Source organism: Solanum dulcamara, chromosome 9 (genome assembly GCF_947179165.1).
Source record: "Solanum dulcamara chromosome 9, daSolDulc1.2, whole genome shotgun sequence".
Classification (NCBI taxonomy): domain Eukaryota; kingdom Viridiplantae; phylum Streptophyta; class Magnoliopsida; order Solanales; family Solanaceae; genus Solanum; species Solanum dulcamara.
In genome coordinates, this window is record NC_077245.1 from 63,856,042 (window position 1) to 63,879,909 (window position 23,868).

Below are 23,868 nucleotides of genomic sequence, written 5' to 3' on the forward strand. Positions count from 1 at the left end.
GTCGCCTTAGAACCAGGTCCACTAGCAAGAAGACAATCACACTCAACCAATGTGTTCTTGTCAATCATGTCCTTTTTGGTGGCAACCTTGCCTATTTCTAGTGGCACAACAAATGCATCAAACACCACGGAAAGGAAGAACCATAAGCTAATGCATGGGTACCAGGTGCATGATCGACTATCCTAGTCATGTACTTGATGATGAGCATGAAGGTTGATGTGCCCTCCAGGTCCAATACATTCATAATAGATAAATCTTTGTAAATGGCCTCATGTTTACGCTCTCCCGATACATAATGCCCTTGTTCACAAGTTCAAACAGAAGCTTGTAGAATGGATGAGTCTCTCCTTTCAAAATCTTTCTTCCCTTCTCATGAACTCTCCCTTGGGTATCCTTCTTCCAGATATACTACTCCAATCCAACCACAACGACTTGCAAAATCTCTCCCGACCTAGCACTATCAAATACAATAAATACCCATTTGATATTCATGTTCACAGTCAAATAATTAACACAAAATCCATAGAAAATTCAATTACCTCTTTCCTCAAACACAACAAGAGAAACATCTAGTAATAAATGTGACCACCCTTGGAATATCATTTTATCAATTAACTAACATATCTCAAGAATGTCCACTACAACAGGATCTACAAATCATTGATCTTGGGTACCTAACATGGCGAGGGCAAAAGTCAGAAATCATTACTCGTTCCAAACGAATCTTTGTCCTAACTGACTACTGAGCGGAAGACTAACATAAGGCGAAAACTTAATAAATTAGCATTTAAACAATCTTTAGAAATATCATGCAAAAGCTGAAATAACTGAATATAAATATTATAGTTTTAAGAAAAACATCTGAAAATAAGAAGATTGAACTGATTTTCTACTCTATCTATGAAGCATCTACTAACTATGGGTAGGTGCGAGACCCACGACTACCTCAAAATGTTTGAGAACAACTATAGGGAAAAGCATAGCTAAAAGGAGTCAAGCGAAAGCAAGAAGGTCTCATCAAAGGCTGATGAAGTATGATCTCATGCATGCTGATGATATTGAGCACCTATATTTGCATCATAAAATGATGCATAGTCGAATGTTTTCAGTACATGGAATGTACGGTATGTAATAAAGCAGAATGAAACAATAACTAAATTGAATACACTCACTGAAAGACATTCTGAAAGTAACTTGACTGAAAGTAAAGCAATGCAAGTGTAGTAAAAACATGTAAAGCTTTAATACAACTGAAATAATGCAATCTCTAAACTACTAACTTTGCTTTTCTTAGGGAGTTTCTCTAACCGACAACCATCACTATGAGCCTCATGGTGGTACAACATCTAGCCCACGTTGTCAGAGTCATCCAATACCTTTACAGGGTAAGGGACAACAAAACTGAACTTATGGATCCATCTAAAAAGCCCTTATCAGGGGTAGGGTGAGGAGTCTCCCGAACCAACGATATGATATTATCTATGCTGTCGGCACAATTTATGGGGCTTGAGTTTTCTGAATTTGTACCCAAATTGGTGCTCAATACTACTCTCAAAATATGCATTATGCTCATAGTATATCTGGGTGAGTGAAAACTCAAAATACTTCTTCCCAAATGTACTGAACTATAATTTAACTGACTAAAACTAGTCATGCTTATTACTAAAATAATGCATTTGGAACTCTTAGTGTTACCATAAAACTCTCTACAATTGATAGTTCAAATTCTTGAAAACTTTCTTTAGTTCTGAAATCAATGCATAAAAATAATTATGCAAGAGCTTTCAACAATTCTCAACTAATTAGGGTTCATGTGGTAGAATAACCATGAACAATAATTCAAGGATCAAAGTATATGAGAACTATAACCACAATGATAATAAAATCAAAATGTAATAAAAAGGGTTACAACCCACTCAAAATTCAAAAATAATTGGTGTATAAACCCTAGATTAAAAACTTCTTGTCTGAATTTAGATGTAGGGCGTGAAGACGAACTTAGTCCAACACTATGATTGGACTTACATACCTGCAATTTTTCGAATATTGTGAGGAGACCCGCTATTTTGGGGCAATATCCAAATAAACCTATCTAAAAAGGGAGGGCGGGGAGGGGGGATTTTTTTATGACAAAGGAAAATCTGCAACCGCTATTTTTTTAGGTGAACATACGGTAAAACTCTCGTTCCTATGCAATAGCTTGCAAACCCAAATCGGTTCTCAATAATACTCCCAAAATCATATATTATGCTCATATACTCAAGTGAGTGAAAGTACTCAAAATAATGTCTCATTTAGTCTCTTTGGACTTTTCTCTGTTTAACTTAGCTCTTCTCAACTCATATCTTCTCTTTCGAATGTTACACTTCTCAAACTCAGTAAATGTGTAAATATAACTTTCAGTTTCTCAATTTCAATCTCAAAATAAATGCATAATACTCTAAGGGGTCGTTTGGTGTGAAGGATAACATAAAATAGTCCCGGTATTAAATTATAGTGCCACTTAATTTATCATTTGATTGGCAAGTTCGAGATAACTTATTCCTAGATTAATAATTAATATCGGGATAAGTTCCCTCCTCTTGGGTGGTATAGTAATCCCGGGATAAAATAGAGAAGATGACAAAAATATCCCTTTATACCCTTTTTATACATAACTTTTCACATTCATATATATTCACATTAGTTTTAATACCATATATAATAACATTTACAATCTTCACTACTCCTTATTTTTATAATAATTCTTTATATTTTTACTAAAAAAATAGACTATACAGATATAATTTTTATTTATTAATTTATTTGACTAATTCTTATGTTTATTTATATTTTGATTTCTCTACTACTAAATTACATATTTTTAATTATTTTTTTAGTCACTTGAATGCTTGTATTTTATATATCAAATAAAATGAAAACTTTAGTATTTTACAATTTAAGATTGACATGTACTTAAAGTAAGTGATACAAATAATAAATTCTTTTTTACTTTAACAAATTTAAGATGAAAGTTATATTTTTAAGCTAAATAAGATGAAGATTTTATTTTTAAAAATACATATGGTACCACCATGGGAATACATACACAAAAATATTTAAGGTAAATATGATAATTGTTTTTTTTAAGAATGAATAATTAAAACTTGCAAAGAAAATATAAAAAATTAAATAAAGTGAAGGTTATTTTTGTAAACAAACAACTTGTCCTTAAAATTTATACAATGAATATTATTTTGAAAACAACAAACTAAACAATCAATAAGAAATATTTCCGATATAACTTATCTCATCATAACTAATCCCAACATAACTTATCCTATCATAACTTGTATTCAAACCAAACGACCCCTAACTCATTAGACTCGATAATGATCATACTCAAAATTAGTGAAGAAAAGACTTCACAACTCATGTACTAAATCATGCTCAAAACTCCTTTCTCGGTTAAGATATGAAATTTAAATAATTTGTTGATCAAAACAGTGCATATTAAAAACAATTGCAAATACTCAACTAGGGTTTATGTGAATGTAAACATGGACGACGATTCAATAACTTAAATCATGGGAATCATCATAATAAAATTTAGTATATAGAGAACTCAATAAGAGATTACGTAATTAACTCGAAAACTTAATATATGGGATTAAACTCGAGCTTGAAATCTTTTAATTATGGAATTGAAATATAGGGCATGTCGACAAACTCAATCCAATGCTATGAATAGCCTTACATACCTGAAAATCGATGATCTAAGCGAAACTCAGAACTTGGTTGGCATGCTTGAACCCTATCGTTTCTCCTCTCCAATCCTTGCTCTCAAAATATTATAAGTGTTAATGAGAGAAAAACATCGTGGGGTACTGATAAGGGACTTATTTTAGTCCTAAAATGTCAGGGTTTTGGTTTGGCAAAGTTGGGAGAAGACCGGACTGCCCCTCATTAGAATTGACTTTGGCCGTCTATGGATCGTTCTACGGACCGTAGAACTTTCTACGTACCGTAGAAGACCAGCCGTAGGACCAAGGTTCCAATCCACTAGCTTTGGTAATTTTGCGTCTACGATCCCTTTTTATGGATCGTAGACCCTTTGACGAGTAGTGGAAGGCGCTTGTGGAAATCAATTGAGGAATTTGGACTTTGGGTCTACGGACCGTAGAAATTGTTATAGGTCAGAGATCCTAGTCGTAGGGACTTTTGCACACTCCAATAGCTAATGGAATGTGTCATTGGACCTATGAGTGAGACTTATGAATAGTAGGAAATTAGGTAGGTCGTAGAAACAGTTCGTCAAATGGGGTTTGACTGGCCTTCAGGGTCACTTCTATGGACCTTTCTTATGATTCGTAGAAACTTCTACGAATCGTAAGAACCATCCGTAGAAGGAGCCTTACCAACTTAATATTTTTCTAAGTGTAGAGAGGGGTCTACGTGTCACACCTACGACTGGTAGAACTTTCTACGGGTCGTAAATGCCAATTCGTGGCTCACAGGTAGTGTTGTCCTCATTTTATCAGGGCTATTCGGGATTGATCCAAGTTAGATTATTGTAAGGTGTTACAATATCTCCTCCTTGAGATCATTCGTCCTCGAATGATGACCAAGCTTAGGAATTTACTCGAGGCATGAATGCAATGCGAGAACTCAAAGACTCAAACTCATCAATAACTACTCAAATACCCAAGAAAGCACTAAATTCGAGATGGGGGAAAGAGTGTTACCTTCTTTATCGATACTAGGAGGAATGAATAGATGCAGTTATTTGACTTTCGTATCCTCTTTGGCTTCCATGTAGCCTCTTTGACAATCTGATTTCTCTACAAGATTTTGTTTGAAGTGACCTCTTTGATCCTCAATTTGCAAACTTGAGATCAAGAATTTGAATAGAAATCTTCTTATAGGACAAGCTGTCTTTCACACCAATATTTTCTGTAGGGACAATAAGTGAAGGATCTCCTAAGCGCTTCTTATGCATAGAGATGTGAAACACTGGAAGAACGGATGCTAACTACAATGGTAGCTCTAATCATAAGTGACATTACCAACTCTCTTAATAACCTGGTAAAGACAAAATTAACGGGGACTAAGCTTCCCTTTCTTCCCAAATTTCATAACACCCTTCATAGGCAAAACTTTCAAATATACCCAATCATTCACCTCAAATTCTAGGTGTATTCTCCTAACATCAGTATAGGATTTTTGATGACTTTGTGTAGTTTTAAACCTCTCTTGAATAATCTTCACCTTCTCCATTGCATGATAAATCAAGTCTTTCCCTATCAACTCATCTTCACCAACTTCGAACCAACCAATAGGCGATCTACATCTCCTCCCATAAAGAGACTCATAAGGAGCCATTTGGATACTCGAGTAAAAACTATTATTATTTGCAAACTCTATAAAAGGCAAGTGATCATCCTAATTACCTTTGAAGTCAATGAAACAAGCTCTCAATATGTCCTCAAGAGTCTAAATTTTATGCTCTGCTTGACCATATATCTGTGGATGTAAGCAGTACTAAGATTTACCTTTGAACCCAAACCTCTCTAAAACGACTTCTAAAACTGAATAGTGAATTGAGCTCCTCAATCCGATATGATAGAAAAATGAACTCCATGAATTTGGACTATCTTTCGAATGCATAATCTTGCATAATCCTCAACTGAATCTGTAGTCTTAACGGAAAGAAGTAGGTTGATTTGGTCACCCTATCCATAATCACCCAAATTGAGTCATATTATTTGTGAGATCGTAGTGACCCAGTGATAAAGTCCATATTTATTATCTCCCATTTTCACTCTGGCAACTCTATATTCTGAGCTACACCACAAGGCATTTGATGCTCAACCTTGACTATTTGACAATTCGAGTAATTAGAAACAAAGTCTGCTATATCTCTCTTCATGCCCTTCCACTAATTAGCTTTTCTCAAGTCATGGTATATTTTGTTAGAACCCAGATGAATTGTACATCTAGATCTATGAGGCTCCGCCATGATTCTATCTCAAAGACCATCTTCGAAACACATAGTCTACTTTGACAACTTAACACACCATCTCCCCCTTTGGAAAAAGTCATCACTTTCTGCTTGTGAACATCTTCCTTTAACTGAAGTAAAATGGGGTTTTGTTCATGCTTTTCCTTTAATTCCACAACTAGTGACGAATCAGCCCTATTCTAAACAATGATACCACCCTCATTTGCGTCCACAAGACAAACTCCCAAATGTGCAAGTCTACACTTCATTAGATAACTCTTTTTTTCCTCCTCGACATGAGTAGTACTCCCTATGGATAACCTACTAAGAGTCTTAGTAACAACATTAGTTTTACCTAGATGGTTGAAAATACTCATGTTATAGTCCTTGAGCAACTCAAGCCATCTCCTCTGCCTCTAGTTAAACTCTTTCTGCCTAAACACATATTGTAGGCTCTTGTGATCAGTGAACACATCCACATGGACACCATAGAGATAGTGATGCCATATTTTCAATGCAAATACTACAACTGCCAACTCGAGATTGTGAGTTAGATAATTCCTCTCATGAATTTTAAGCTGTTCGAAAACATAAGCTATGACTTTAACCCACTGCATCAATACAAAACTCAGTCCAACTTTGGATGTATCACAGTAGATAATAAAACTAACAGTTCCCTCGAGCAAGGACAAAACTAGAGCAGTAGTCAACCTAATTTTCAACTCTTGAAAACTTTTGTCACAAGCATCAGACCATTGGAACTTAGTCTTATTTTGAGCTAATTTAGTCGATAGAGATGATATGGATGAGAATTCTTCTACAAATAACCTAAGAATTTTTTTATGGCTGTCGGGGATGTAGGTTTGGTCATATTCTTAACATACTCAATCTTTTGCGAATATACTCAAATATCGTCACCAGAAATAATATGGCCTAAGAATGCCACAGATGCCATCTAGAACTCATATTTAGAAAATTTAGCATACAACTCTTTTTCCTTATGAGTTTGGAGAATGATTCCAAGATGGTATGCTCATCCTCATTTCTAGAGTAGATTAGAATGTTATTAATAAACATGATAACAAATATGTCAACTTATTGTTTGAACACTCTATTCATGAGGTCCATGAATGCCGCAGGAGCGTTAGTCAAACCAAAAAATATGATAAGAAACTCATAATGACCATATCGGGTTCTGGTAGTTATTTTTGAAATATCACTTTCTCTGACTTTCAACTGATAATAGCCTGATCTGAGGTCTATTTTAGAGAAACAAGTGGCACCCTAAAGTTGGTTGACTCTATTCAAGGAAGAGGGTAGTTATTCTTTATGGTGACCTTATTCAACTGATGGTAGTCCATACACATTCTAAGGCATCCATATTTCTTTTGCATGAATAGGACAGGAATGCCTCGAGGTGAGGCACTCAGTCTAATGAAACCTTTATAAAAAAGATCTTTAAACTGCTCTTTTAACTCTCTTAACTCGGCTGAAGCCATTCTATATGGCAGAATAGAAATAGGTTGAGTATTAGAGAGGACATCTATTTCAAAGTCTATCTCCATGTCAGGAGGGACTCCAGGTAAATCATCAGCAAAGACATTAGGAAAATTTAAGACTAGAACTGACTAAAGGGATGGTGTCTCCACATTTTCATCTCTAATTCGAACAATGTGGTAGATATATCCCTTAGAGACTAACTTTATGTCTTTAAAGTATGAAATGAATCAACACTTAGGCACTACTGGACTACCCTTCCACTATATGACTGGCTAATTGGGAAACTAAAATCTGACAACTCGAGTTCTACAATCGACTGACGCATAACAAACATAAAGCCAGTCCATGCCAATGGTGACATCGAAATCTACCACGTCTAGCTTAACTATGTTTGATGAAGTATCTATATGATAGATGGAAACTTTACAATCTGGATAGACTCTTTTTGCTATAATTGACTCACTTGCATAAGTAGAAATACTAAAGGGATCTAAAAGACGTTCGGGATGGATCCTAAACTTCACAGCTACATATGAAGTCACAAAAGACAAGGTTGCACCCACATCTAGTGATGCATAAACATCATAATAAAGGACTCAATGCATACCATTGACAATGTCTGGCGAGTTCTCTTGGTCTTGGTGACTAGCCATAACATACAAATGGGTTGAACCTTTGCTCGCTCCTAAAGTAGTACCTCTCTGAGCAACTCTACCCGATGGTGCTATTGAAGAAGACTGGGCCTTATTGCCCCCATTACCTTGATTCCATATAGGACATTCTTTCAAAAAATAGCCCAACCACCCACATTTGTAACATCCATTTGTGCCAAAAAGACACTCCCGAGGCCTCTTACACTTACTACAAGGTAGACTGCGTGAAGAATTCTGAGCCATACTTCCTTGAGACTAAGAACCTTGAGCTTTAAAGTACTGGTTACCCTGTGACCATTAATCATTCCTATTGTTTATTTTCGGTGCACTCACTGATAATGGTGCATAGCTAGAATACCTCCCCTAAAAGAACGATATGTTGTCATTACCACTCTTCTGGTGGTTAGTCTTATTACCTGCGAACCTCGCTTTCTTATGCTGGTGCTCCTACCTATCTTTCTTATTTTTCTCCTCAACCTATTGGGCATACACCATGAGTCTGGAGGTGTCCATGTATGAAATCAACAATGCAGCCTGACATTCTATCTTCACATATTTTCCTAGGCCAAAGACAAACTTCCTCATCTTTGCTCTCACATCAGTAATCATCTCTGGAGCATACCTAGACAACTTGATAAAATTAAGGCTATACTCTTTCACAGTCAACCCCTATTGTTTCAAATTTATGAACTCATCAACCATTGCTTCCCTCAGCTCTCTAAGAAAGAAGTGGTCTAGGAATGTACTCTCGAACTCATCTCAAATAACAGGCTTAGCATCATCACCATGACTCTTCTCCCACTAATTGTATCAGACATTTGCAACATCTTTGAGCTAATAGGAAACAAGCTCAACTCTTTCAACCTCAGTCGCATGCATAGCCTTGAGGAGTTTCCACATCTCATCTATGAAGTTCTGGGGATCCTCCTCAACTTTGGATCCGATGAAGATTGGTGGATTCATCCTCAAAAAATCTCTAATCCTTGTAGTAACAGATGATTCTTGAGAACTAGAGCTAGGGACTAGAGTGCTTTAACGGCTTGACTGGGAAGCTATTAGCTATATGAGCATTGTGATCGCTCCTCTAAATTCCACCTCAGAAGTGAGGGTAGGCTGAGCAGTCTATGGAACCTATTGAGTTCCATCAGCATTCTCAAGCTCAGTTTCTTGGTCTTGGTTTCCTGCCTGCATCCAAGACTGTGGTGGAATCTCATTGTAGGCAATGTTCCTATGACTCAGAGTACATTTTGAAAGAATGATCTGAAAACGTGGAATGCACGAATTATACGGAGATGTTATAGAGTTAAACTCTATTAGACGAACTTGGAGTATGAAAGAAGTGAGATAATTTCCTAAAGTCTTTTAGCATCACTATTATGATGTAGAATGCTTCAAAGTGATAAAGAGGACTCTGCTAGATTCGGCTTCATAGACATCCTAGAACTCTTGAACTCTGTGTTGTGTGGCTAGCACTCGGAAATCATTTCAAGTTCTCAAGTGAACCCTTAGCCTGACTAACTACTCAGAGGAAGACTTAACTAATAGAAAATATAACTCAGATGGGCATATATAAGAATGTAAGTTTAACTTCTCAAAATAAGTCTCAATACTCAAATATATAGATAGCATTATGCTTAAAACATGAACTTTGACAATAAAGTTGAAAGAACTTTAAAATCTGTCAGTGTCTATGAAGCCTCTAGAACTAACCTTGAACATGTAATGGGACAGGCCCACGACTGCCTCCAAAGAGCTACTTAAAAATACAAAATGAAATAATGAAACTAAAGGAGTTCCTCCAAATGCAAGGATACCTCACCAAAAGCTGGATGGAAGGTGATCTTCAATGATGCGCCTTTTAAGGATCTCTAACACCTATACCTACATTATGAAATAATGTAGTGTCAAAACACGTCATCACATGGAATATACGGTATGTAAAATAGCTGAAAGGAAATATTCTCAAACAATACTCAAATAACTCAATGAAATAAATACTGAAATAACCCAAATACTGAAATAACTCAACTCAATAAAACATGCATTTATAAGGACAAACAATGGTTTACAAAATATAAATAATGAATACAACTTAGTATAAAAAAATTATTTTACTCTTTGAGAAGTTTCTCTAATTGAGAGCCATCACTATGAGCCTCGTGGTGATACAAAATTCTGCCCATGTTGTCAGAGCCATCCTATACCTTGTTGGGTATAAGACAATAGCTCAACTTATGGATCCATATAAAAATTCCTCAGTGAAGCTAATGAGGAGTCAATCGAACCAATGACACAATCATATCTATGCTGGCGGCGTAGGTTATAGTGTTGGATTTATCTAAACTCATACCCAAATTGGTGTTCAACACTACTCCCAAAATCATATATTATGCTCATATACTCAAGTGAGTGAAAGTACTCAAAATAATGTCTCATTTAGTCTTTTTGGACTTTACTATGTTTAACTCAACTCTTCTCTTTAAAGTAGTTACACTTCTCGAACACAGTAAATATGTAAAATATAACGTTTAGTTTCTCAATCTCAGCCTCAAAATAAATGCATAATACTCTAACTCATTAGACTCGATAATTATCACACTCAAAATTAGTGAATAAAAGACTTCACAACTCAAGTACTAAATTATGCTCAAAACTCCTTTCTCGATTAAGATATGAAATTTAAATCATTCCTTAACTCAAAACAATGCATATTAAAAATAATTTCAAATAATCAACTAAAAATCATGTGAATATAAACATGAACTATGATTCAATAACTTTAAGTGTGGGAATCATCACAATAAAATTATGTATATAGAGAACTCAATAAAAGATTATGTAATTAACTCGAAAACTCAATATATGGGATTGAAACTCAAGTTTGAAAATTTTTAATTACGGAATTGAGATGTAGGGTGCGTGGATAAACTTAGTCCAAAACACTGGGGCTACATTGACAAAATCACTACAAATCCAAACACGTTAATTTGAGGATATTAGCCATCTTTTAATATAAATAGTGCAAGCATAGAGAATCAGTAAAGCAACACTCAAAATAGCACAATATTGAGTCACAAGGCTCCTAACAATGTTATGATATTATCAATACCAGACTAAATACTACACAAATAGAGGGAGTAAACTAGATCCTTAAAAGGGAAACAAAAAAGAGTTGAAGGAATAGGGACATGGGAGAGGACAACATAAGTAGGAGGATGGGAGGATGGGGCATGCTTATCAATAATTAGAATTTAGAAGGAGCTTGTCAATGCAATCATTGTGAGCTAGTTGTTGCTGAAGCATCTGATCCTTGAGCTTGAGAATTTCAATCTGTGAGGCAGCAGCTCGCTCTTCAACCCAATAATCTCTTCAACCTAATAATCTCTTCTGAGACAAATACATTTTGACTTTGATACGCCTGTAGATCAACTAACATCTGCATGTCTAGGCTTGTCGCCTTAGAACTAGGTCCACTAGCAGGAAGACAATCACACTCAACCAATATGTTCTTGTCAATCATGTCCTTTTTGGTGGCAACCTTTCCTTATTCTACTGGCACAACAAATGCATCAAACACCATGGAAAGAATGGACCTATAAGCTAATGCATGGGGACCAGGTGCATGATCTATTATCCTAGCCCTGTACTTGATGATGAACAGGAAGGTTGATATGCCCTCCAGGTCCAAAAAATTCATAATAGATAAATCTTTGTAAATGGCCTCATGTTTACGCTCTCGGAGACATAATGCCCTTGTTCACAAATTCAAACAGAAGCTTGTAGAATGGATGCATCTCTCTTTTCAAAACCTTTTTTCCCTTCTCATGAACTCTCCCTTGGCTATCCTTCTTCCAGATATACTCACGAATCCAACCACAAGGACTTGCAAAATCTCTCCCAAAACTAGCACTATCAAATACAATAAATACCTATTTGACATTCACGTTCACAGTCAAATAATTAAGTAACACAAAATCCATAGAAAATCCAGTTACCTCTTTCCTCAAACACAAAAAGAGAAACATCAAGTAATAAATGTGACAACCCTTGGAATATCATTTTTTCAATTAACCAACATATCTCAGGAATGTCCATTACAACAGTATCATGCTCCGAGTCTACACCCTAAGTGTGATCAGTACTAGAAAATCATTACTGATCCCAAACGAATCTTTAGCCTGACTGACTACTGAGCGGAAGACTAAACATAAGGCGAAAACTTAATAAATGAGCATTTAAACAATCTTTAGACATATCATGCAAAAGCTGAAATAACTGAATATAAATATTATAGTTTTAAGGAAAAACATCTGAAAAGCAGAAGACTGAACTGACTCTCTACTTTGTCTATGAAGCCTGTACTAACAATGGATAGGTGTGCCGGAACAAGACCCACGACTACCTCAAAATGTTTGAGAACTACTAAACGAAAATGCCTAGCTAAAAGAAGTCCTACGAAAGCAAGAAGGTCTCACCAAAGACTGATGAAGTATGGTCTCAACGGAGTGCCTGTTGATGATCCTGAGCACCTATATCTGCATCATCAAATGATGCATAGTCAAATGTTGTCAGTACATGAAATGTACGGTATGTAATAAAGCTTAATGAAATAATAACAGAACTGAATACACTCACTGAAAGAAATTCTTATAGTAACTTGACTGAAAGTAAAGCAATGCAAGTGTAGCAAAAACAAGTAAAGTTTTACAACTGAAATAATGCAATCTCTAAAATACTAACTTTATTTTTCTTGGAGAGTTTCTCTAACCAACAACCATCACTATGAGCCTCATGGTGGTACAACATATAGGCTAGAGCCATCCAATACCTTGCCAAGGTAAGGGACAACAAAACTGAACTTATAGATCCATCTAGAAAGCTCTTATCAAGGGTAGGGTAAGGAATCGCCCGAACCAACGACACGATCCTATCTATGTTGGCGACACAGTTTATGGTGCTGGAGTTTTGTGAACTCGTACCTAAATTGGTGCTCAATATTACTCCCCAAAATATGCATTATGCTCATAATATATCTGGGTGAGTGACTATTCAAAATACTTTTTCCCAAATGTACTGAACTGTAATTTAATTGACTAAAACTAGCCATGCTTATTACTAAAATAATGCATTTGGAATGCTTAGTGTTCCCTTAAAACTCTCTACAATTGATAATTCAAATTCTTAAAAACCTTCTTTAGTTCTGAAATCAATGCATGAAAATAACTATGCAAGAGCTTTCAACAATTCTCAACTAATTAGGGTTCATGTGATAGAATAAGCATGAACAAAAATTCAAGGATCAAAGTATATGGGAACTATAACCACAATGATAACAAAATCAAAATGTAATAAAATGGGTTACAACCCACTCAAAATTCAAGAAGAATTGGTGTATAAATCCTAGATTAAAAACAATTGACTGAATTTAGACGTAGGGCATGAGGACGAACTTAGTCCAACACTATAATTGGACTTACATACCTGAAAAAATAAGATTCTTGAAGAAAGTTGAAGAAGGTGCTTGAAACCCTAGTTTTCTCCTCTTGAACCCTTGCTCTAAGTCTTGGAAATGATTATAGGAGTGTTAGGGTCGAATAATGGAAACTTAATTGTGCCCCATAACATCGAGGTTTAGATTTTAAAAAGGTGGAGAAAGATCAAAGTAAGCCTTATTAAAACTGACTGGGGCCATCTACGGGACCTTCTACGGACCGTAGAAGGCTCTCATAGAAAGTTTGGCTGACTTTCAGGGGTTCTGAACTTTGGGTTTACAGACTCTTTTACGGGTCGTAAATCCTTTTACGACTCAACTTGTACGTCCGGAGAAACTATACTGAGATGGAATTTTAGGACTTTACTCCACGAGACAAGTCTACGGTCCGTAAATACTTCTACAAGAAGGTAGAAATGGCTCATAAAAGTCAGAAGAAAAATATTGGGTTCCAAAAATGTCATCTATGGACCAATCTACAGTCTATAGAAGGAAGTACGACTCGTAAACAAGACTCGTCATGTACCCTTGGAATTTCTAAGTTTCTGAACTTGATCTATAGATCATGTCTATGACAAGTTATCTAAATTGCATTGTCTGTGAAAATACGATAAGTTATCTAAATTGCATTGTCTGTGAATATAAGTTAAAATCGAGAAGAAAAAAAAAGAGAAAGTTGTGCATATAGTACCGTTCTTCCAAGAATAATATGTTGATCTTGTAGAAGTTGATCGATAACAGAAGAATCAGCGAAGGTAACAAAACCAAAGCCTTTTCCAAGACCTGTCTCCCTAAATTTGATTACTTGTGACTTCACCACTTCACTAAAGTATTGTGTTAGTATTTCTTCACTTGTCTCCCCTGATATTCCCTCAACAAAAAATTTCCCTTGAACATAATTACTCTCCATTGATGGGAATAAAAAATAATTTTTCAAACTGTAAAAATTAAAAATTCAAAGAGTTTAAATTGTATGCACGGACAAGTCAGATAATAAGGGAGCTAGAGAAACGGAGAGAAAAAAGTGAAATTATATTTCTCTTAAGTTTTACTGTAGAGTCACAGTTTGGTTGGGAGTGTAATTAATTATTTTTATATAGTAATATACTTGCAGGTTTTCGAATATTGTGAGGAGACCCGCTATTTATGGGCAATATCCAAATAAACCTAGGTAAAAAGGGAGGGCGGGGAGGGGGGATTTATTATTATTTTTTTGACAAAGGGTAATCTGCCATCGCTATGTTTTAGGTGCGCATAGGATAAAACCCTCGCTCCTATGCAATAGCTTGCAAACCAAGCATGAAAGGTAACCTCACTAGACATAGACTAGGCCGATACGACGGGGAATTTTGTCCCTTAACTATTGGTAAAATCCAATTCATAAGATATTAACTTGTCGAATGGGGCCAATAGTCTATACTTTTGGGAGTTTCATAATGAAAAAGAGAAAAACTTTATTTCTTTTCTAAATTTAGTCAATAACATTGGCATTACTACAGACTACAATTTCTATTGTCGCTCTTCTATACACAACAATTTTTGGCAGAAAAATTAACTATAACAAAAGGATTTATATTATATTATATACAAATACCAACTTTTTTTTTACTCAACAAAATCCCAACAGACTCATGAATTTTAAAATTCTCATAGGAAAAATGATTGTAATAATATGCATAAGCATCCATAAAATTGTAAAACTTCATGAATGCCTCAAAATTTTTACACAAAATAAGTCTTTGGTCTTTCTCCAATGAAAGTACCAACGACTTTGATATTTTTCCTTTAATATTTGATTATTTTTTTTATATTCACAGTGAAAATTTATGCAACAAATGACTCCCTTCTTTTCTTTAGATTTGCTGTTGTGTCTGGAGTTCCTTTTCTCATCATAGCTGCAAACTCATCATAGTTAATTCGACCATCCTGCACACCAATAATTAAATAACTAGAGTTTAAGTTTTACGTACTGATGATATAAAAATATATCTGTGATTAAATAATTTATAAGGTAATTATACATACATAATTATAATAAACATTAATTGATAATCTGATAAAAATGTGAGTGTTTCAAACTTACGTTATTAGAGTCAACTTCAGCAATAATTTCCTTTATATTTTTTCCATCATCAATACCAAATTCTCGTAAAGCTTGCTCTAACTCTTCTACTGTAATGTACCTGAAAAAATTGGAAGATAATAAAATAAAATGAAAAGAATTATAATTCAGGAGAATAAAAAATAATTTAAGATCTGAATACTAAATAATTAAGACTTTTATTTTTTTTGAATATATAAGATTTTTCCTTTAGTTTCAAAATAATAAATATAAATTTAATAAAATACGAAATTAATATAATATTGTATCAATAAAAAAAAATGGTGATTGTTATTGGTGATGGCTAGCGATGGTGTTGTGGGCAGTAGTTAGTGGTGATGGTGGCTAGAAATAGTGGTTGATGGTGGTGAGTAGTAGTTGTTGATGGTGGTACTTGGTGCTGGCAGCTATAATTATGATGGTGAATGATGATGGTGGTTGGTGATATATAATAGTAACTAATAATGATGAGTGTCGATAGTGATTGCTGGCTATTGTTGTAATAGTGGTCGGTGGTAATGATCGTAAATGGTAGCTAGTGATAGTTGTGGCTGAGGATGATGGCTATGGGTGGTGAGCAGGAATGATGATAGTTAATTATGGTGGATGATTGTGATAGTGGTGAATGAATAGAATAGAGGAACTGTCATCTTTATTTTAGACGATCAAAGTAATTTATGCTAAATTTTCTTAAAAAAATAGATAACTTTTTGCAACAAATTAAAATATACTGATAATATAAAAATTATTTTACAGCATCATTATTATATGTAAGTTAAATCCTTTGAAATGGAACTTACCCACTATTATCCTTATCAAAATATTGGAATGCTGTGTAAAGATGTTCTTCTTTGTCCATTCTATTCATGTGCATTGTTGCTGTAATAAACTCTTCATAATCTATGGTTCCATTTCCATCAGCATCAGCCTAATATTTTTATTTTTTCAAATGTAAAGAAAATCAACATTAGAATAAAGAAGTAACTTGCAACTTTTCTCACAATTTTTACTACAAAAGATTTACTTTTACAAGGTTTAAATTGAAAGACTTTTAGATGGTAATTAATATATACACTAACATCTTCCTTAATTTACTTTTATTTGTCCACTGTACTAAAAATATATTTTTATTTTTATTTATTACTTTTAATATATCAAGAGAAAAAATATTTTTTCATGGTTTATCCTCAACATTAATTAATTATTTCTCAAATAATTTCTTAAAATATAAGACTATACATCAAGTAATATGAATATTATGGCAAAATCATTATTTCTTAAGGGACGTGCAATTACAAAGTGAACAAAGGAAATGCATTTTAACATTAAAAATATGTGTGATTATATAAAATCAGGAAAAAAGACATCTGTTATATAAAATGGAGAGCGGGAACAATTAAAACTTAATAACAAAAATTGTTTTGAATAAAGTAGTCGTGATACAACTTTTACATCCCAAAACATTTTTTGGGTGCCGTTTGCCATAAATTATAAAGCTCGACCACTTGGTCCAATCTTAGATGGATTTAAAAAAATGACAATAAATTTTAAAATTCTTTCATCTTTCAATATCTACAATTTTTTTTTTTATTAATATGACAGTCTCCATCAATCGACACAACATTACCTATCGATAAATTCCTAACTTTAGGTCTACTTAAAAATTCTAAATTGATTCAATTGTAAACTTGCTGAGTGCAATGACTATCACTTACAACTTAGGGAAAAAAAGGTTATGAATATTAGAATATAATTTTTTGTTTGACATAAGAATTTAATTAGAGGACTTACAGCTTCCATTAATTGTTGAATTTCATAATCAGATAATTTTGTTCCTTGTTTGGCAAGACCTTGCTTTAGCTCCTCAAGTGTTATTGCCCCACTATTATCAGCATCCATGCTTTTGAACATTTGCTTTAATCCCATAATTTCTTCCTCTGATAGGCACCCTGCAATAACCTGTAATATATTCTCTCCAAGTAAATATTTTGAACATTACTTGCCATAAAAAATAAAGTAAAATTATATATTCTAAAAAGAAAAGTTTATTCACAATATTTTATGCAATTTTTCAAGATCTTGAAAATACTAGAGAGCAATTTTCTTGAAATTTTACTTTGACGTAACATGTATACATCAACTTTAAATGAAATATACTTGTATTTAAAAGAAGAAAGAAAAAGGGAATCGAGCAACTTTCTTAAAATTTTACTTTGACATAACATTTATATATATCAACTTTAAATGTAATATTCTTCTATTTAAAGAAAAAAGAAAAATAAAAAGAGGGATTCATTACCCGGAGAGCAACTTTCTTGAAATTATTCATAGCTCTAAATTGTTTGAGTCTACTCAAAACAGCATTGTCAAGTGGTGTATCTGGTGCATCTCCATCCTCCTTGATCCACGGATGATCTGAATTCATATACAAAATTTATTTCATAAATCAAGTAAATGTTTCACCTAATGTACTTTTCAAGTATCATGTTAAAATTAGACATCCATATTTTCTACGTACTTTAACATGAGTTTAATTAATATCATTTCCATATTGAAACTGTAATAGAAAAGGAAAAATCAATGGCCTATGCAGGCATATGCTCTAATGGTCAGATGTGCAGGTATATGCTCTTATGGTCACATAATTTATCAACTTAAACTAGTACTAAAATCAATTACCAAGGAAGAGATATATGCAACAACGTACCGATGAAAATTGAAGATTTGAAAGCTCCTAGATTCAATGTTTGTTTCTACAAGAAGGACTGGGAATGTGATAGGGGACTAGATAATGAAGGCAGTACTGGAATTCTTAAAACACTGTCGACATGTATAGACCAATTAACTGCACATCTGTTATTTTGGTCCCTAAAGTGTGAAGGAGTTGAGACCAATTTCTTGTTGCTCAATTATGCAAAACTAATCTCTAAAGTTATAACCTCCAGATTGCATCCAGTGATGGATAAACTTATTGATGCTGGCTAGTCTGATTATAAATGATAACATTATCCTAAGCCATGAGCTTGCCAACAGATACAGTAGACAATATTGGTCACCTAGATGTATGCTGAAGGTGAACATTTAAAAAGCATATGATATATTGGAATGGGAGCAAACTAAACTATTTGAACTTCTCCGGAATGTCTGTGAACTGTTTCTTTCTCTATATGCATCCTCCTAATGGCTAACAGAGGTATGAGACAAGGAGATCCTGTGTCCCCTTTTCTTTTTGTTTTAGCAATGGAATACTTTACTAGGATATTTAAGGTTACAACCAGAATTTAGTTACCATCCTAAGTGTGAGAAACTGCAGCTTATCCAACTAGGATTTGCCGATGACTTAGAGCCTGTATGGATTGGCTTTTTTTAGATATTTTTCTAGCGTTTGGGTAAAATCAAGTCTGTCCAAATGCTCTTTGAATATTTTCAGGAATTCTCATTAGCTTTAGTCATAGCCAACAAAGATAAGAGCTTTATCTTTTTAGAATTATTAGCCTACTGGGCTGTTCTAAAGGTGAATTACCATTCAGGTTTTTTGGGAGTACCTCATAAGTACTAAAAGATCAACCATTATGCAATGCCAACCCCTCTTGGATAGAATTACAAATTGGACAGCAAAGAGGATCTCCTATGCAGGTAGATTCCACCTAATCCAAACAATCCAAATCTTTTGGTCCCAAGTTTTCATCTTTCCCTCAAAGATAGTGAATTGATTGAAACTACTTGTAGAACATTCCTATATATGGAGTGGTTACGTAGAACTGAGTTGAAAAATCCATAGGTCGGGATAAACTCTACTATCCTAATGTAGACCACATGGAATAGATCAGCGCGGTATCAATAAACTCTTACAGAATAATTGCAGAAAGAAAGGCAGACTATGGGCAAGTGGATACACAACTACTATATAAAAGGAAGGCAAGTGTCAGAGGTGATTCTGAAAAAAAAGCTTCATAGGGTGATAGATACATGAGATATTTAAGGTGCATAATGGCTAAAGCAGTCTGAGATACAAAAGGTGGATCTGAAGTAAACATGTTGCTTCGCCATCAAGACGATGTACAACATAATGAGGGGAGTATGACCAAAGTTCCATGGAGGAAGCTAGTATGTAACAACTCCAGGTGTCCTAAGATAACAACATATGGAACTCGCGACCAGAGACAGGCTAAACCAATGGGGCATTGCATATTCATTTTGGACTGTCCTATGTGCTCAAATGAGGTCGACAACATTGATCAATTTGTTTTTCGAATGTGCGTATACATGACGTATTTGGAGCAGTATACTCAAGTTGTTGGGAATACATAAGAGTGTTATGTCCACGAACGAGGAAAATCAATGGGCTATAATTCATGCCAAGGACAATAGCACAGCAACTGCACCCTATTGAATGTCATTGGCAGCTTGTACATATCATACATGTATTGAAAGGAACTTCAGAATATTTCAACAGAAACAAAGAACCTGAAATAACATTATAAAAGTATCATCCAGGAGTTGCAGCAAGAGGATACAAGAAGGCTAAACTTAGTTAACAATCAGAACAGTTGAATTTGTGAAAGGTTTTTTTTTTTTGGATGATCTGATAATATAAATAATTCTTTACACCGTTGGTGTATAAACATATTTCTAGTATAACAATATGTTATTTGTAATTCATTGCCCCGACTAATACGATTTCGTAACTTTGGTCTAAATCTTGTATTTATCTAACGAAATTGATTGTACTTACTTAACACTTGGATTGCTGTCAACCTCTGCTTGGGATCTGAAGTCAACATCTTCCTGACAATATCTTTGGCACCATGAGAAATTGCAGGCCATGGATCACTTGAAAAATCAATATGTCCACGCAAAATTGCATTGAATATTCCATGTTCTGTTTCTGAAAAAAATAAAAATCATCATTCACTAATTAATCTTACTTTAGATTGATACATAATTATTTACTAGCATTTTATATTGTACGTAATTAAAGTGTATTTCCACCAAATTATATTCAATCAATAGTAAGGGGCAATAAAAGGGGAAAGGGAGGAGATTCTATTGATTAAGTTTAACTTTTACACATTGACAATGTATTTTTTTTTTTTTTTTGCATAATTATCATGTTAAAATGTAACTTTTTATAGTAATTCTAATTAAGTAATCTAAAAATCAAATAAATTAGAACCTCATGCTCCCGATCTACCGATCGTACGTGTCCAAATTCTGAATCCGCCATCGATTATGATCAAGGAAATTAATCAAGATAGACTATTTTCATTTCTTATTATTTTCTGAGTTTTTTTTTTCATCCTATGTTTGGTATTCGTACTGAGGCCTGACTAATCCAGATTTGTGTTGGATAGAGCCTATTTTGAGGCCCGACAAAGGATTTTTCCATATCCATGCTCGAAATCGAGACCTTTGATCCGGATTTGTGTCGGGTAGAGCCCATTTGGGGGAAGTGCTCCCTATCAAGAATTTTTTCATATCCAACGCTCAAAATCGAGACTCTAATTAAGGAAGTAAGAGCCCATCAACCACATCACAACCTTTTGCTGGTATCATTTTCTAAGTTAATACCCTACAGTTTGTGTGAGTGATGATATTAATATATAAATACCTGCCCAAAAAGGAGGAACACCAGAAAGAAGAATATATAACATAACCCCAACACTCCAGATATCAACTTCTGGGCCATATCTTCTCTTCAATACTTCAGGTGCAATGTAATATGCACTACCCACTATGTCCTTAAACACATCTCCTGCACAATACAAAATTAAAAACAAAAATTGAATATAATTAAAAGAGGAATATGATTTTACATATTTACAAAGTGAGATAAAGAGCACTAAATATTTTTCATTTTTTTTTTGTAATTTTACTATACAGTATTTGTGACCGAGCTAGTTCGTGTGCACACCTATTATATCTCACTTGCACATGTATCAGATAATATTAACTTGCTTACCATGATTTAGACAGATGATAAGAAATGACTCGTGTTTTGACGATGCTAGGTTCCCTTTTCACCTCCCATGGTTTTCACCTATTGACCTCTAGGTCACACCGGCTCCTTAGTCGGCCCTACCCGCCTAACTATCAAACGTCTGAATATTTATCTTTCACCATTAGGGATTGTTTGGTATGGGAGATGGGATAGGTAAAGTTATCACATCATATATATGAAATAATTTATCTCATTATTGTAGTACAAATGATGGGATAACTGATTTCATGGATTCACTAATCCTTAGAGTGAGTAGGTTTTGAATAAAACCAAGTTTCATCCTGACTTTCATCTGGGACAGGTATGGATATTGGGGTTTGGGTTGGTCGATATGATGAATGGGTTCCTCAGACAGCTAGCCCTCACCAGGGTGTTGGCATTGTTAATTATTTTGTCACGAAGTAAGCTTTTCCAAACACGACAGATGCAGTAGAAGTGGTTAGAGAAGTCGGAGATACCCCTAACCAAATATAGGATAAAGTATATCCTGGAATTATTATCCCTTATACCACACAACCCCTTAAGGCGATAAATGTGCATAAATTATACAAATAAATAATTATCCATGAGCGTATAAAAGTTAAACTCATTTACGTACCTTGCTTATAAAATACAGAAAGACCAAAATCTGTAGCCTTGAGAGGTGAATCCTCATCTTTATTAAGGAGGAGAAAATTCTCAGGCTTGAGATCTCTATGAATAACTCCCATAGAATGACAAGTATGTACAATTTGAACAATTGTTCTAAGCAAAGTAGCAGCAGCACGTTCAGTATAATGTCCTTTAGCAATAATTCTATCAAAAAGTTCACCACCAGCACATAATTCCATGACCAAATGTACTGAATGTTTGTCTTCATATGCACCTTTAAGTTCAACAATATTTCGTTGACCCGTTAAATGATGCATTATTTGTACTTCCCTCTTAACATCTTCAATATCCTCTTTATTAACCAATTTCCTTTTTGCTATTGTCTTACATGCAAATTGTTCACCATTTTGTTTGTGTGTACATAAATGTGTTACACCAAATTGACCCCTTCCTAATTCTTTACCTATGGAATATGTTTTTCTAACATCTTCCATTGGCCTGCCTAATACTGGACCTATAGGGGATCTTTTAGATGGTTTTGAAGAAGGGTCAGGTGATTTTGGTGGTGTAACTGAACCATGTTGTTGTTTATTAGAATTATTATTATTATTATTTGGACTTGACTGATCATTTTTTGTATTGAATTTTTCTGTACTCATAATGTGATGATCATCATCATTAGGCTGGCCCCTTGAACAACAGTTCCCCATTGTATTAGGGGGACTAAAAGGGCAAAGAAAATGAAGATGATGAATAAATAACAACAAAGAGAAATATGGGGGAAAAAGAGAGAGAAAGGGAAAGAGTTTTAATCTAGGAGAAAGAAATGAGTGAAAACAAGCAAAGTGATGAATAATAGTTAGAGGTTGAGAAAATGTCTTTCTTATTTACTTTTTTTCCCTTTCACTTTGAATTCATTATGGATAAAATAATATACTATGTCATCTTGTCTTTTTTAAGAAATTTACACTCACTTTAAGAATGGTATTTAATAAAATTAATTATAAAAGTATTTTTTTTCTAAATTTTCATTTATTTATCTCTCTTAAACTCACTTAATTAACACTCCACTCCACTAATTAGACAAAGAAAGTAAATTGTCTCTTGTGGATAATTAGAGGCCTTTGCTTTCTTGGATTTGGATGGCCTAAATGAGTCAACACTCTGAATGGTAATTGTTGCAAATATATTTTCATCCTCACACCAAAATATTAAAGCTAGAGATAAGTTTGAGTGAAAAGGAGGCATAGAGTAACTATCGAGAAACTTATAACAAACTACAATTGTTGGTAATTAAAGTTAGTTCAATTGTACCATACAAGTTTACCAACTAATTCATAAGCAAATACAAGTCCACTATTAGGGGACATGGAAGGATAAGAACAAGGATCACATCATAGACAATTGTCTAAATTCTTAATTGACTAATTCAAAAGCTAGGGTGTGTTAGGTACGAAGGAAAATGTTTTCCACTGAAAATAAGTGATTTTCTTACTTATTTTTCGGTGTTTGGTTAGTAAAAAGAAAATATTGTTCCAAAAATATTTAAAT

General features: G+C 34.2%; 1 protein-coding gene across 1 annotated transcript; it reads right to left on the reverse strand.

Annotated features, from left to right (window-relative positions):
* Positions 1-15,448: 15,448 nt before the first annotated feature.
* On the reverse strand, positions 15,449-23,027 carry LOC129902875 (calcium-dependent protein kinase 17-like). The gene is made up of 8 exons (XM_055978310.1): positions 22,325-23,027; positions 21,337-21,480; positions 20,461-20,613; positions 18,025-18,140; positions 17,517-17,684; positions 16,526-16,653; positions 15,708-15,807; positions 15,449-15,550 (listed from the first exon to the last, which is right to left on the reverse strand). Exons 1-8 carry the CDS (start codon positions 23,025-23,027, stop codon positions 15,449-15,451), a joined length of 1,614 nt encoding a protein of 537 aa, XP_055834285.1.
* Positions 23,028-23,868: the final 841 nt, after the last annotated feature.

What these genes read in the sequence shown, in the direction of transcription:
- LOC129902875 (XM_055978310.1), bottom strand. Translation starts at nt 23,027, where the DNA reads ATGGGGAACTGTTGTTCAAGGGGCCAGCCTAATGATGATGATCATCAC. An exon ending in TCAAGAAAGTTGCTCTCCGG is followed by an intron (nt 17,685 to 18,024) that starts GTAATGAATCCC and finishes AATATATTACAG; the next exon opens with GTTATTGCAGGGTGCCTATC. An exon ending in TTTGATAAGGATAATAGTGG is followed by an intron (nt 15,808 to 16,525) that starts GTAAGTTCCATT and finishes CAATTTTTTCAG; the next exon opens with GTACATTACAGTAGAAGAGT.